Genomic DNA, 16,115 nt, shown 5'->3' with positions numbered 1-16,115 from the left:
GCAACTGTGTAGCAAGAATAAGAAGAAATAGAGTTTCTTTTCCCAAATGATGAGAAAGATCATACCAATATTTAAATATAGGCATAGCATGATCTAGTTTAAAATCCTTGTATTCAAATGAAAGCTATATTAACAGAAACTCCATTTATGAATGAGTAATGTTCCACACCTTTATTTGTAAACTAGCTAGTTATTCTGCAGCCTTTTCTACAGAATGTTTTGTCAAAGTGATCAGGTTTTAAATCTAGCTCACAAAGATTTATTTTGCCACAGTGTAGCTGAACTGGAGTGGTAATTTTAGTACAGCCTGGGATTAACAGGCAATGGCACAAAAAGGATGACGAATTATCACATCCCAATTTCTTGAGTGTGGGTGTGGCTCCTGGCAAAATTTTGAATTATGCAGAGTAAAACTTTGGCTTCCATCCATTTTCCTTTCTGTCTCACTTGCCCCATGTTCTTGATCCAGAATCACTTTCTTGGGGTCCTGAGGCATCCACTTTTATGATGCCTGCACTCCCCACTGTATTACCTCACTTGGGCATCTGGGTTCCTGTAAGAGACAGAATCACCTACGCGGTTTAACACAGCCTTTCTCCCAGCCAGCATTTACACATTTAAATTCTCATTTTCTCAAAGTGGCTAATTTCACTTTTTGGCAAAAGGAAACACATTTTGAAAACATCTGGGTATCCTAGATGCACTGATCGCTCAAACTTGGTTTGTAAACCTTAAAGTATCTCTAATCAATAGGATCTCAGATATTTGACTTAGGGAATGCTGTAAGAAAAATTTAGAGATAGGACAGATGACTCTTTCTGACCCATCTTTCTTTGGGATTAACCCCCTCTAGTCTGCTCCAGCTTTCCTCAGAATATTTGCTTTGTCCCCACCTCAACTTCAGGATTTTTTTAAATGTGTCCTCTAAAATTTATACTAACTATGAGAACAGGAACAACAGAGACTATAGTGATAGTGGTTGGCATTGAGAGGAGTCATTGGGAAGGGGACATGGGAGGTGGTAATTGAGGAGCATCTATGGTATGATTTGGACATCTGATGTATTTTTCATTTGGACACATATATTTTTCTACACATTGATCAATGATTTTTCTTGGTTGTAGATTGGGCTTATGGATACTACAGACAACAAAGAAAACTTGTTGAAGAGATTGGCTGGTCCTATACAGGTAAACATTTCATATATTGAGATTCAATAGAAAATTTTATTGTTTTGGTATCTTTTTATGTGTAAAAGAGAACTTCGTAATTCAACACATCATTTTTACTTAGTTTCATGGATATTCAGTTAGATTAATTAATAAAAATATATTATAGACAAAATGATTTCTAGTAGACCTTCCATTATTAGCAAATTTGGTAGTGTAGAGCATACTGGGATCAGACACAGCTGGATTTGAATCCCAAGTCAACACTGGCCTAACTGCCTTGGGAAATATACATAACCTACCTGAGGCTCAGTGTTTTGATCTGTGAAATGGAGGATTGTTCAGAGCATTAAATGAGATCAATGAAGTTGACACAGTGCCTTCTTATCAATACAAAGCTCTCAATCAATGTTACTTGCCATTGCTGTTATGATCACAGTAGTGGTTGTGTTCATTCATTTAACAAATACTGCTGAGATTCTTGTTCTCCACAGGCCTTCCTTCTAAGTTATTTTTGCTGAGTTAATTGGAAACCAGGGTCCAAAATGATTTTTGTATGATTGCCAAACTTGGTTAAGAGCATCACGAATCTCTGAAGTTGGCCTAAAATGGCTACAGTCAAGAATTAGGATAGCAGAGGAGAAGCTCTAGGCCTGATATGAAGAGCCCGAGGCAAATCTAGATGGCCTGTGACAGGTCTTGTGACCTTATGAAACAGAGTTGGGTATTCATTAGAAATACGATTGGTCTGATGTGACGGGATTACAGGGGCTTTAACTTGAGCCTAGCCAACTTGGACTTTATTTTACAAATGAAGGGCAGCTGCACAATGGATTTAGTAGATAAGCATGCATTTCTTTTCTCTCTTTTTAAATTCTTGCTTTAAAAGTAGTGGATGTTGGGGCACCTGGGTGGCTCAGTTGGTTCGATGTCCAATTCTTGATTTCTGCTCAGGTCTTGATCTCAGGGTTGTGAGTTCAAGCCCTATGCTGCACAGAATTCTTACTTTAAAAAAAAAAAAAAAAGTAGTAAATATTCACTGTGGAAAATTTAGAAAATACAAGCACCAAAATAAATAAATAAATAAATAAATAAATAAATAAATAAATAAATAAATAAATAAATAAAAATCACTATTCATTCCAGGGCTATTCACTTAAAGAAAAAAGGAATATTCCTTTCAGGCCAGTTTTTATTGTATTATATTTGTATATCTTATATGTAGAATTATGTATCCACTCTACTCTAGAAATTATTTTGAACATTTCCTCATTTCAGTGATGATTCCTAATGGTCATAATCCTTAAGGTATGCCTAATATTCCATTGAATAAATGTTTTATTTTTGAGCATCTATATTTTTAGATATTTAAGCTACGATAAACAATGACAAATGATTGAATAGTTAGATGTGTGTTATTTGCATGTTTCATACATATTATTTTAATTTTTATTGTTTATTAGAGAATCTTTGATAGGCACTTACTAAGCAGAAAAAAAAAATAAATGCTTTCAACATTCTTGATACTATGGTTTAATTGCATTTTAGAGAGATTATACTAAGTCAGTGGCTGCGCCACTGAATACTAACCAGGATTTAATGATTTTCATTTTGAAAATCTTCACTAATTTGATAGGTTAAAAAATGACACTTTGTTTTAATTTGTTCTGTTTGATTATCATTGAAATGGCAAATTTGTGTACTTTTATATATAATATAAATAACATTTATAATAAAATATAAGCGTTATATATATATATATCATATATACTTTGTAACTTTCTATCTGACAAGTATAACCTGTTTTGTATTTCTTTTTATCCAAAATAGAAATTCTAGTATTTTCTGGGAGTTACAGCTAATTTTTGCCCCCCAGTAACTACAAGAATCGTATTAGTTACGATTCTGAAGGCTCGGAGTTCATGCCTAACCATGGAAGATGGCATCACAATGGCCAGCACCGTGGTTCTCCTGGAAATTACTTACTGTTGTCACCATCTGGGCATTATTTATGCATCTTCCATTCTCCCCAAACCTAGAACTAGAAAGTGGAGGACCTGTAGCCTAGAAAGAGGGAGGGTTAGAATTCTTACCACCCCAAGTGGAGTGGTAGTGGCATGGGGTTTTTGGCAGCCCTGTCTCCTTGAGCCGCTGGATGTGCTCCATCAGGTCAGGAGAAGACAGCAGTCTTCCCAGTGGCTTTAGGCACATGCTGTTGAGTGTATCCTATTATCTTAGGAGGAGGCCACAGGGCTCTTCCTTTTAATGGACCAGCTGTGTTTGGACATGATGCTTCTGGAGCAAACAGGATTTCGTGGATGGGTTTGTGCATAAACAATGCACAATTCTTTGCTTCATCATCAAGTTCATCCTCCTACTCATAACTTGGGGCCTCCTGGCTTTAGCCCCTTTAGAGGACAGTCTAGTGATCAAAGGAATGGACTCATTAAGAAGTGTCATTTGGTGGTGGGGGAGAGGGTAGAGATTGTAGGTCTCAAGAGGGGATATTCCAGAACGGAGGTGAGGGTGGAAGCTTGTCAGAATTTTAAAGAATGGATTGCTCTTCTTACACTGGTGCTTCTTGCTGGGTTGGAAGATTATCTGTTCCTAGAATATTTGAGGATCCTAGGAAGAGACTAGAAAGAGTTTCAGGTGAGGACATTTTACAACTGCTTAGCCCAAAGTGAGCATGGTTGAATTATTTTGTCTGAATTGAGTGTCAGAAAGAAAACAAATGAAAGCCATTATCCAAATGAACACATCTCTTCTAAGCAGATCACAAGAAAGCCAGAAGTTGAAAATGTGGATTCTTTGCTATAAATTTAATATCTCTTTTTATTTTTTAATACAAGCCATCAAAGCTTGATAGTATTTTTTCTTTCTATACTTATTATTCCACCTAGAAAATGAAAAACCATATTAACTCTATAAAATTTCAGGATAAATTAGTTTTAAGATTCTTTTTTTATTTTATTTTATTTATTTATTTTTGAAGATTTTATTTATTTCTTTGAGAGAGATGAGAGAGAGAGCATGAGCAGGGGGGTAGGGGCAGAGGGAGAGGGAGAAGCAGACTCTCTGTTGAGCAGGGAACCCAATGCAGGGCTCGATCCCAAGACCCCAGGGCAATGACCTAAGCTGAAGGCAGACACTTAACCGACTAGTTTTAAGATTCTTAATTTTAAGTAATTTTATGAATGACCCAAGTAAGTTGGTTTTGACCAGATCTTCGTCCGAGATCTGTTCGTAACAGCTTATGTTTTGGGCTCTGTGTTTCTGTTCTTGCAGTATTGTTATCCCTTAAATTTGTCAGATTAGCTGCAGTCTCAGAAGGAAGGACTTACCCTTGAATGTTTGTACATGTATTATTCTATTAATAATAATTACTAAGAAAATCATAACATCTATCTGTAAGAGAGCTCATGGCTTTATCCTAAGCCATTTAAAAATACACGGCAAATAGCCAACATTATTGAAATGGAATCATTACGGCTAAGGTTGTTTGTGTAGGATTTTGCAATTATGTGAAGAAACAATGCAGATCCTTTCTGGCTATTGAAGGGGCGGAGAAACAGTGGCTGGAAGGGGAGGAGAAGGTATTTACTCATTCAGTTGTGTTTTTTAACATAGGTTAAAAACAACTTTTCTATTTGGGACGTATGCTGTAATTATGGTGGGAAATGACAGGGTTGGTAAATACAGCCGACTATCCCATTTTTAAAGTTATTACAGGAAGGTGAGTAAGGTTTGTTTGTCACGCTGCTATAAGAGAGTGAATTATAAATCTGGGAATGTCAGCACTAAAATCTAGTTCTTTCCATAGTAACTGCATTTAATTTAAGGATTTTAGAAAATGAATTTCCTTCTTCCTATTAACCTTAAATTTTCTGTGACAATGCCTAAAAAAAGACAGTTCAGTGAAAAAAAAATGAGTCATTTGGTTTTTCTTTTTCTTTTTTCTTTTTTGAAATCATGAACACATAGCCCGCAATTATATGAGATACTAAAATTTGCCAGAGGATGGGCAAAATGGGGGAAGGGGAGTGGGAGATACAGGCCTCCTGGTATGGATGAATAAATCACAGGGATGAAAAGTACAGCACAGGGGATATAGTCAATGGTTTGTAATAGCGTTATATGGTGAGGGATGGTAGCTACCTTTGCGGTGAGCTTAGTGTAATGTGCACAGTTGTCGAATCACTGTGTTGTACATCTAAAACTAAAGGAATCTTTTCTGTCAGTCATACTCAAAGACAATGCATTGCCTTCTGTTTGTGTTGTTAGACCTTTGTACTTTCAAGCAGTAAGATCATCTCAAATGGATGGACTTCTACCACTTCGTCCTAGAAGTAGTCACTATTGAAATATAGTCTTTAGTTCCTCGACCTTAAAAAATATTCTGTTATTTCCTCTCCAACGTACTTTAAAGCAACTTGAAATTGAAAATTTCATATTGATATATCTTAACTGTTCTTAAGCCTAGACACCTTTTAAACTATAGCTGAAGAGTTGCATTGGGTGAAAGCAGGAAAGGACCCTCAGGAGTCACTATCAGACGCTGGGCTAAATATACCAAAGTGGAAGAGGCTTTAAATACTTGAATTTATTCTGTTTCCATAAATAGACTATTCTGTCTAAATAGTATTTCCATTTCAAGAAGTATATAGACTAGAAGATACTACTTATGGAAAACAAAAGAGCCATAATAAAAGGTGGTGTATAATGTGATTAGATGTTTGGCATTTATTTTTGGATATAGTTAGGCTTAGTGTTTTACTTCTCTCTCTCTCTTTTTTTTAAATTTTATTTATTTATTTGACAGACAGCGATCACAAGTAGGCAGAGAGGCAGGCAGAGAGAGATAAGGAAGCAGGCTCCCTGCTGAGCAGAGAGCCCGATGCGGGTCTCGATCCCAGGACCCTGGGACCATGACCTGAGCCGAAGGCAGAGGCTTTAACCCACTGAGCCACCCAGGAGCCCCTCTCTCTTTTTTTAAGATTTTATTTATTTATTTGAGAGAGAGAGTGAAAAAGAGAGAGAGCTCGAATACGCATGAGAGGAGGGAGGGTCAGAGGTCGAAGCAGGCTCCTGGGACTCCTGGATCATGACCTGAGCCGAAGGCAGAGGCTTAACCTACTGAGCCACTCAAGCACCCCTCATCACTCATTACATTAAACAGACTGTGCATGTCTCATTTCCAACTTAGGAGTGAAAAAGCGAGTTCCAGAACTCTACACATAGCATTATGTCAGTTCTGTAAAAAATCACGCATTTATACAAACACAGAAGAAAGGACTGGAAAGAGACACACCACCCTGTTGACCTGGGTGACCCCTGAAGGCCTATGGAAGGCCATTAGAGCCAGGACTATGGAAGGCCATTGGAGCCGGGAGATTTTCACATCTTACTCTATGCTTTGGATGGTGTTAGTTTTTTATAAGTTGGTCAAAACCAATGTTTTCAATGTACTTAGATTAGTTTTCTGAGAAGGGCAAGGTAGCTGAACAAGAACCACAGTACTGAGTTGTCAGCACTCAGAATGTAGGGCCTCTGCTTAGCTGCGTAGAGGTGAGAGGGTGTCACAGACCTCAAACCAGAGCACAGAATGCACGTTGCAGCAGGCTTCCTGGACATCACTAACATCCCAACAGATCAGGCTACACCATCGCTGTGTAGTTCAGTTTTCTTACCAGTAAAAAGCCTAGGACATTAGGACTACATGTAAGGCTTAATGTCCTTGTACATAAATCAAATACCTGTTTCACATTGTCAGAGGAGATCTCTTTGAGCAAGTTCACTACAAATCCAAGTGATAATGATTTGACAGGGTCTTAATTTGAGCCTAAACAGATTAAACAAGTCTGGGTGTATCTGATAATCTCATGAGAGGATTTAGGAGTTGACTGGCTTGAATGCATATTAGAGACAGGTATTTCCTATCATCTGTATATTTTTAAAAGTTTAACAAAGATTTTATATTCTGGGCAAACTTTCACTAGGCTAACTGTGGTAAGTAGAGCGTGCCTCACTGCAAAAACTGAATAGAGTTCAGTTAAATGATGTAAAATTCAGAATTTATTTCTATGCAACTCTCACTTAGTATAGAATGGAAAAAAAATACACAAGGCTGCAGAATAGCATCACAATTAAATAATCATTGCTAAATTTATCTAATAGTAAAACTGTATACTCATGAGTATTTCCCAGTGAGTAAAGCTGAAATTGCCTAGATTCTCCGGTGCATACTCTTAGCCGCACCTGCTGACAGCGTCTAGTAGAGTTGAATGCACTGGATGTCATCTAGAAGCTCAGAAGGAGAAAATCTGTTTCTCCTTCTCTCCGTGTGCAGACTTCTGGGTGTGTGTCTGGATGTTCGCCTTCTCTTCTCTGGACTTCTTTTGCCTCACTCTGTGTTCTCTACTCTGGAGTGCTCCAGTCCATCAAACACATCTTTCAGCAAAGGAAAAGGGAAAGAGAGTACTACATGGTTCCAAAAAAAAAAGTCCAAGATTAGGCTATGGTTTGTGTTGTCACACAAAGTTCATTTAAATGTTTTCAACTTTTACGCAAAATACCATTGCAAATATTTTAAGGTGACCTTTGTCACCCTTCTATTCTATGACTCAGTAAAGGCAAAGTGCAAGGCTTACTTAAGGTTTCTTATTTTTTTTCTGTATGGTAATCCTGACTCTTTAAAGCAAGGATTTTTAAAGATGAAAAATATGTAAGTGACTCATTTCTTAAATGCAGAAGGATTTTTTTTATTAAATGAACTATATTTTTATGACTGAAGCACAGAATTATAATAATGACCTTGAAATATATTCAGATCTGTTTAAGATTCATTGACTTTATTTCCTTTTTCCTTTGAATATATCCATATGGCTATTTCTCTACCCTGCTACCTATGAATCCTAAGTTTCTGTTTTCACCATGAAGTGTGTTTTGTTCAGGTAAGGTACCCCTGGACTGGGCCAGGGCTGGCATGTTTCCTGGCTGGAATGCAGAGAATTTTAGAAGTCCTCTATGGCTTCTGCCATGCCAGCCTGTGAACTATTGTAGACTGCAAGGAGTTTCTTAACTATCACAGCATATTCTGGGACGCTTTTTTAAAAAAATATTTTATTTATTTGACAGAAACACAGCAAGAGAGGGAACACAAGCAGAGGGAATGGGAGAAGGAAAAAGCAGGCTTCCTGCCAAGCAGGGAGCCCGATGTGGGGCTCAAACCCAGGACCCTGGGATCATGATCTGAGCCGAAGGCAGCCGCCTAACGACTGAGCCACCCAGGCACCCCTGGGACACTTTTGACAGCTGCTCAGTCATTGCTCAAACTGTATAAGCCTCAGACTCAGCGGAAAGGGAAGGGAACTCGAAGCCTATTTGGAGTTAGGGTTCAAAGAAGTGTCTGATAACCTAGGGAAGGTGGACCAGATGGACGCCAGAACCTAAAGAGAGACCATAGGGAGCCCCTGAGAGGCAGTTATCCTGACTGGGGAGGAAACCTGGCAGCACATGCTGAGAGCAGAGCGATGTCCGGGAGAGCAGGTTCCAGGTTCCCTTTGATGCTCCTGGTTGCTTTGCTGGGCCACTCTCCACCCAGAGCCTCCCTTGCTCTTAAATGTCTTGTAGTCACTGGGCTGGGAACAGAGGCCTAGCAACTCCATTGCAGGCTCCTTCTCAAAGAGCTTGAAACGAGAAGAGGAGAACCCTGAGGGTTCCCAGGCGGACACATGGGGCTGATCAGCGAGGTGGAGGCATCCAGTCCAGTCAAGTGGCTGCCATGGCCAGGATGGCTACTGATGGTCTGGAGCAAGGAGCAGCAACCTTGGACTTAAAATCAGATTCTGATCTACATGGGCTAAACTTTATTCCCTTAGCGAATGCTATTCAGATCTCTAATTTAACAGAATAACTTGTGATGACGAATGGAGAAAGAGGAGACTGTACCCCGGCTGAGGACACCAAGCACGACTCGACTCTCTAGATGACTTTCTGATGAGTTTCCCCCAGCGATGAGCTCTACGAAGTCTTGAGTTCTGGGCCATTATCTTAATGAGTATCTAACGTGCCAATTTGCTATATGTTCTCCCCCCAGATGAAAACCACTGCATTTATTTCTGATTATAAGAATAATACATGATATGGGGCCCCTGGGTGGCTAAGTGTGTCCTGGAATAGAGCCCCGCATCTGTCTCTCTGCTCAGCAGGGAGTCTGCTTCCCTCCCCCTTTCTCTGCCTGCCTTTCTGCCTACTTGTGATCTCTGTCTGTCAAATAAATAAATAAAATCTTAAAAAAAAAAAAAGAATAATACATGGTCATTTAAGGAAATATCATATATATGTAATTTATATAAAAATACACATTGACTTATACATAAATATTTAAAATACATGAATATGTATACATATATATTCACAATGACCACATTCACAAACATAAATATAATGTCAATATAACAAATATATATATGAATATTTTCAAATGTATTTGTGTGAATATGTTACACATACAAATATTTTAATTTAGGTAAATATAGATTTTAGATAGATAGCTGGAATTTCATCCTTCAGAGATAACTGCTATTAATGTCTTGTGTTGGGGAAATACAGTTAAAAACAAAATCCCCCAACCCATGAATTTCTTTTTGAAGATAGTAGAGAAAGAAAACAGTTTTGTTATTCAATAAGCATTAAACCAGAATGTGATACACGTTAAGACAGTACACTAAGAGATTGCAGAAACAAAAGGCATCTCACCCCCTTATATAGCCAACCAGATACAACCCATTATATACATGTTTTCCAGATAAACAATGACTATTCTTCAAGAAGAGACTTGACAGCAAACTTGGTCACACAGTTCATCCTAACCCAATTTTACCTGGTAATTGGAATGGCTACATGGGTTAGTTTACTGGCTTTCTTTGGAGGAAAAGCAAACCTCATATTTTTATGATAGCAGGTAGCTTTGCAACTTGGAACAATGCGCCCACCAAAATTAGACTACTACCTTTCCAAAGAAACTAGGAGATTGGGGTGTTATCTTCCTTCACGTTTACACTCCACCAAAGATGGCTCCCCGGTCCTTGAGAAAGACATTCCTGGATCATAAAGCTGACAAAAGACATATCAAGTTTTCAGAAGGATTTATATATATTTTAAGGAGAGGTTAAAGTACTTCTGACAGTGATAATTTTCTAAAGTAAATGCTCTAGGAAAAAGAAGGGGAGAAATCTCTTCCTGATATTCCACAAGGAGAATTGTCTCTAATTTTTAGTCCTTCCTAATTTTATCTATTTGTGCTTCCTAATTTTATCCTTTCTGACATTATATGGCTTACTATATGTACTGCTCTGTGACCTGCTTTTATCTCAATAATAGTTTGTGATTGTCTTTCTGGTATTGTAACCAAGTCTAAGTAACTAAGTGTAGGGGAAACATAGAACGAGGCTCCGACTAGAGCATAGCTTTATTTTCTTCAGTGTATCTCTATTCCTAAAGCAGACCTCATATGTAAGTGCCCAGTAAAAGGTAGTTTTTAACCCAGATTTGTTCAGTCTCACTGGGACACAGAATTAGTTGTACCTGGGAGGAACTGTGATTAGTAATAACATAATTTTAGGGAACCAACCCAAATCTTTCTTGCAATAGATAGGAAAACACAAAAAATAAATATCATGGTGTGAGGTCAGAGAAAGTTCTAGTATATGAGAAATAGCTACTGGAAAACAGGAAAGGCTGTACTTTAAAGCCGTCTGCTACCTGGAAATAGAAGCAATAAACAGAGCCACCCAGAATCGGCATCAGAGCAAATTCAAAAAGTTGGCATGTGCCCAATTAGATCTCTAAACTGGGAATGACTAATCTAGCTTTTTTATAAAGTGTGTTTCCTGACCTCTCATATTTCATGAGTATCCCTAGAAAAGAAGAGCTGCTTGCAGCTATTTTTTATAGGTAACGTATAGTTTTTCATTTTCAAAACCCCAGAAGTTTGTTCTAGAAGATCAGTTACATTTATGGATATAGTGCACTCCCATATATCCTTGAGAAGATTTTTAGGTTCAGTTAAACTGTGTTAGAATGTGAAGGAGTCCGTTTCTTATCACTTCTCTAACTTGCCTCCTACCTGAATGTGACTCTATATTCTTCAGTAAAGGAAATTTTAAAGTTTTGAGGTCATTTCTTTTACCTAATACTGAGATCATAACATGAGCTAAAAACTGTGCCAGTCTCTGGGGATGCCGTGAAGAATGAACAGTCACAAGCATGCCCAACAACAATGATTACAAAGGATGATAAATGCCTAGTGGTAGATTGTGGTGACACAAGGTTTAGGAATGCCTACATAGCTTAAGAGGTTCAGGGATGGGGCGCCTGGGTGACTCAGTGGGTTAAAGCCTCTGCCTTCGGCTCAGGTCATGATCCCAGGGTCCTGGGATCGAACCCCACCTCGGGCTCTCTGCTCAACAGGGAGCCTGCTTCCCCCCTCTCTCTCTGCCTGCCTCTGCCTACTTGTGATCTCTGTCTGTCAAATAAATAAATAAAATCTTAAAAAAAAAAAAAAAAAGAGGTTCAGGGACAGCTTCCCAAAGAAAGGTATTCGAAATTGAGATAAAGTGTGAGGGGGCTCTAACCCAACATGGGTGAAAGATTATTCCAGGTAAAGGGGCAGCTTTGCTAACCTGTGAGGTGAGGGAAAAATATGTAAACTTCTTCCTGCCTTTAGACAAAAAACTAGGGGTGTTATGAGACAAAATTCTTAGAACTAATCCTGACTTAGCTTAGGTATCATTGAGCTAAAGATATCCTAAGGATAAGCTAAGGTATCCTTGTCCTATCCAAAATTCTGGGTAATAAAATATACACCATATTTTGAATGAGGATGACTTAAATTTTTAGTTATTGACTTATTTGCGTTAAGGGATATTAGACAGGATTTTACAACAACATTTTTGTTAATAAACCAAAGAAGAGGAACTAGTGAGAGAGACCAAAAAAGGTGGGTATGAGGAAGGGGAGACTTTTCAGAATCCAAGTGGGAGTTTCAAGCAGACAAGACTAATCAGCATCATCACATGACTCCACAGGGAGTTCTCAGTGAAATAAAGGTTGTAGAACTGACCACATTGTAAGGAAGCAGGTTTCACCGGGGATTCTTTTGCTAGTGTGTCTGATGAAGGACACACTCTAGGGCTGGACTGTCTGAATGCTTGGCTTCAAATCTGGACTCCATAGATTTTCCCTCCTGTCAGTTTCCCCATCTGTAAAAAGAAATAATAATAGTACCCACCTCAAAACGCGCAGCGATGATTAAATGAGGTAGTATATACAAAACACTTAAAACAGTGCCGGCACATATGAAGGGATCAATAAAGGTTCGAAAGTCAGACGAATCTTCTATAGTATCAGAAACTTATTTGATACCAGGTTTATATCCATCACACTGTTACCTTTCTGAGGTACAGTTGTGATGACATTACTCTCCTTTTAAAAATCCCTTCCATTGATTCCCCGTCATTCATACAGAATGAAAAATGGACTCTTTAGTGTAGCTTATAGTGGCTCTTATGATCTGGTTCCAGCCCACACATCCATCCCCCATAATCTCCTTACCCTTTGCCTGTTGCTATACCAGGTTTTTCTTTACTTTTTTTTTTTTAATTTTTTTTCAGTGATCCAAGATTCATTGTTTATGCATCACACCCAATGCTCCATTCAATACTTGCCCTCCTTAATACCCACCACCAGGCTCACCCAACCCCTCACCCCCCTCCCCTCCAAAACCCTTAGTTTGTATCTCAGAGTCCACAGTCTCTCATGGTTCGTCTCCCCCTCCGATTTCCCCCAACTCACTTCTCCTCTCCATCGTCCAGTGTCCTCTGTGTTATTCCTTATGCTCCACAAGTAAGTGAAACCATATGATAATTGACTCTCTCTGCTTGACTTATTTCACTCAGCACAATCTCCTCCAGTCCCATCCATGTTGATACAAAAGTTGGTATTCATCCTTTCTGATGGAGGCATAATACTCCATAGTATATATGGACCATATCTTCTTTATCCAAAAGCAGGTCTCTCTAATTTGTTCTTCCCTGTTTTGCCTGAATAACAAACCTCTGTTACCTCCTTCAGGATGTGAAGCCTTCCTGATTACTCTGGCCCCCAGGGCTGGTGGGGATCCATCACTTTTGTGAACTATCCCTGTGCCATCCTCTTAAGTACCTAACACAGGAATATGGGCAGTCCGTGTTTATGGCATGAATGAACAAAGCTGAGAAGACAGAGTTTGCGTTTTGCAAGTATAGAAACAGAGAAATGAAGTCTCTTGCCCAGAGGCATCAAGTGAGCAGAAGACTTGACACTTGAACCTGGGTCTTGGTTCCCAGCGCTCTTTCCTGAGAAGCCCGTGGGTGCATTTCATTCCTTTGTTTCAGGGATATGGCTGATAACATAAGCACGACGCTGTTAGATTTTTGAACTTTTGTGTAGATATTAAAAAATGTTGGCCCCAGAGCCATTGTGTTTGATATGGTCTTTTTTTTGTTTTTTTTTGTGTGTGTCTTTTCAAGAAATTGTGTCACTTTTCAAGGAATGTTTGAAGAGCAGCCACTCCTGGAAAGTGGGAGCATGTTATTTCATCTCTTTGCTCGTCTATATCTTCTAGCCTGTCTATACCAAACGTGTGTTTGTTTTATAATCTAGCTGAAGAAAAGAGAGCTTAAATGTCTAATTAATATAACATAAATCTATTTGAATTAATTTTTATTCTATGAGGGTTAACAAGTTGGTTTGCACTACAGGAAGTCTTCTCACCCTTCGTATTTCCTCACTCTGTAAAGGTCTAATGGTTTATGTAGCCAAGGGGCCTATATATCTATGTGACCATGGTAGGTGAACTTCTTTCCTTTGTCTTCTTTACATTATCAGTAATATCAGAAATACTGTGTTAGTCATCTGTACCCTGAAAGGGAAGATAAATTATAATTCATGTGGAAATAGATGATATTGCCTTAAAAAAATGGTCATACGATTGTACATTTGCATTTCCCCTGGACTTCACCTTGCCAGGGTTCCACAGAGGGCGCTTAAAGGATCACATGACTTGAGTTTCTTCTCTGTGATGGCATATAATTTTCATTTCACAATCTGGAATCATTATTCCCGTTCAGTGAGAATCGATTTCTCATAGTTGACTGTCTGAATCCCTGCCAGCTTGGTCCCATTTTCTACATCATTTACCAGAAAGTATAGTTTTTTTTGTTTTGTTTTTTAAGTCAGAACAATTATACAGGTAACCTGTAGCCTTGATATGCCCTCCAAATTCTCTTCAGAGCTATTGCCCACCCCTAGAGCTCAAATTCTTTTCCCAATTGATCTGCGATGTTGCTGACCTGTAGATCAAAGTATTCCCCACCCCAGTGCGCCATTTTCTAAGTGAGTCTCAATGGACATGAAAGAGCTCATTCTCTTTTGAAAGGAGAACAGTTCAGTTCGTCTTTAGAGAACAGCCTCCATTGTTTCCTTTTAGCAGAATAATTACATCTTTAATTTCTGTGGAGATAATGAAGAAAGAACACATCCCAGTTTGGGATGTGTTTATGCGGCTTCAGAGTAGATGAGAAGAGAAGGTTCTATGACTTTTAAGTATGATCTTTTACCCCCCAAAATGTGCACGTTTCAGGAAATTACAATAAGTCTCCTACTCCTTCCATTTATGGTGATTGCTTCTTTATGTTTAAGCATGAGAAAGAAGGCTGGATTTAAAATAAAATCTAAGCCCTATTGATATGTTTTTATGCCATCAACATTTTTAAAAGTAAATTGAGTAGAAAATTAAGTTCTGGCATATTGTGCAAATTCCTCTAATGTATCTGGCCTTTGTTTAATCATTTATGAGTTATCACTGCAAGAGGGTTATATAGATTAGATACCACAGAGATCTAAGGAACTATATTTATTTGATCCTAATTAATATTTGGCCTTATGTAGACAATCACACCACTTTCCAATTTCCTAACGTTAAGCAATTAAACAGCAAGCAGCTGTTGGCCAGACAAATGTTAAACTTTGCCAGATATATGCAAGTTTTCACCACATCTGGACTATAGTAGGATTAATTACAAGACATGTTGAAAATTCACATACCTTAGATTGTATGTTCTAGATAATCATTGAAAAATTATGATTCCCGGTATTAAGATTCGTGCTAAGTTATCACAGATCGTTCTTTAGTGCATGTTTGCTCACAGTATATGAACATATGTCAAGTAAAAATAACTTCTGTAACAATAAAGTGCTGGATTAGTAAGGAATTCTATTTTCTTCATTGAAGTGCTTCTAAGCCTTTACATTTTGCTCCTTTGAAAATGAAATCACCAAAGGAGCAATTGCAACAGTGAGGAGTAAAGGGAGCATTAAGTGTTGATGGTCTGTAATCTAGAACAGTGGTTTCCAAACTTTGGTGTGCATCAGAATTACCTGGAGAGCTTACTAAAATAAGATTGCTAGGTCCGACTTGCAGGATTTCTGATTCAGTAACTCCGAGGCGGAGCAAATTCCCAGGTGATCCTGGGGCTGCTGGTTTGGGAACTCTCACTTTGGGGTGTCCAGAATCTACCCCAGTCTCTCCTTCCAGTGCTTTAATTTGTGGAGTGAATGGAGGAATGATAAGAATCGAAAAGAGAAAGCATATACTTAAACAAAGTAATATTTGTGAAAGCGCTTTATTTCTCCAGCTGTGATGCGCTGATGCTAAATGTGATGGCTTCCATTCAGTGTATAGTCATGTTACATAATAGTGCTAGTTTCAAAACCCGCTCTCTGTATCAGCAAAGACGTGAGGTCATTGAACAACCGCGAATACAGCTTCCATTACTGTGCTCATCTAGACAGGGGCCGCTTTCCCTGCATAGGGAAGTTCCTGGCCTACGTGGGTCCGCAGAG

At 38.6% G+C, this 16,115-nt stretch overlaps 1 protein-coding gene across 4 annotated transcripts in view; it reads left to right on the top strand.

The window, feature by feature from the left end:
- PTPRZ1 (protein tyrosine phosphatase receptor type Z1) overlaps nt 1–16,115 on the top strand; it is a 182,214-nt gene that overhangs the window by 62,902 nt on the left and 103,197 nt on the right. For all 4 annotated transcript variants that reach the window (XM_032870494.1, XM_032870511.1, XM_032870503.1 and 1 more), the window contains one exon: nt 1,125–1,190. In XM_032870494.1, coding sequence (XP_032726385.1) covers nt 1,125–1,190 — 66 coding nt within the window. The remainder of the gene's footprint in view (nt 1–1,124; nt 1,191–16,115) is intronic.

The sequence above is a fragment of the Lontra canadensis genome, unplaced genomic scaffold, assembly GCF_010015895.1.
Source record: "Lontra canadensis isolate GAN:19392208 unplaced genomic scaffold, GSC_riverotter_1.0 scaffold2, whole genome shotgun sequence".
Taxonomy (NCBI): Eukaryota; Metazoa; Chordata; class Mammalia; order Carnivora; family Mustelidae; genus Lontra; species Lontra canadensis.
Note: the sequence above shows the minus strand (reverse complement) of the source record. Positions and strands in the feature narration are given on the sequence as shown.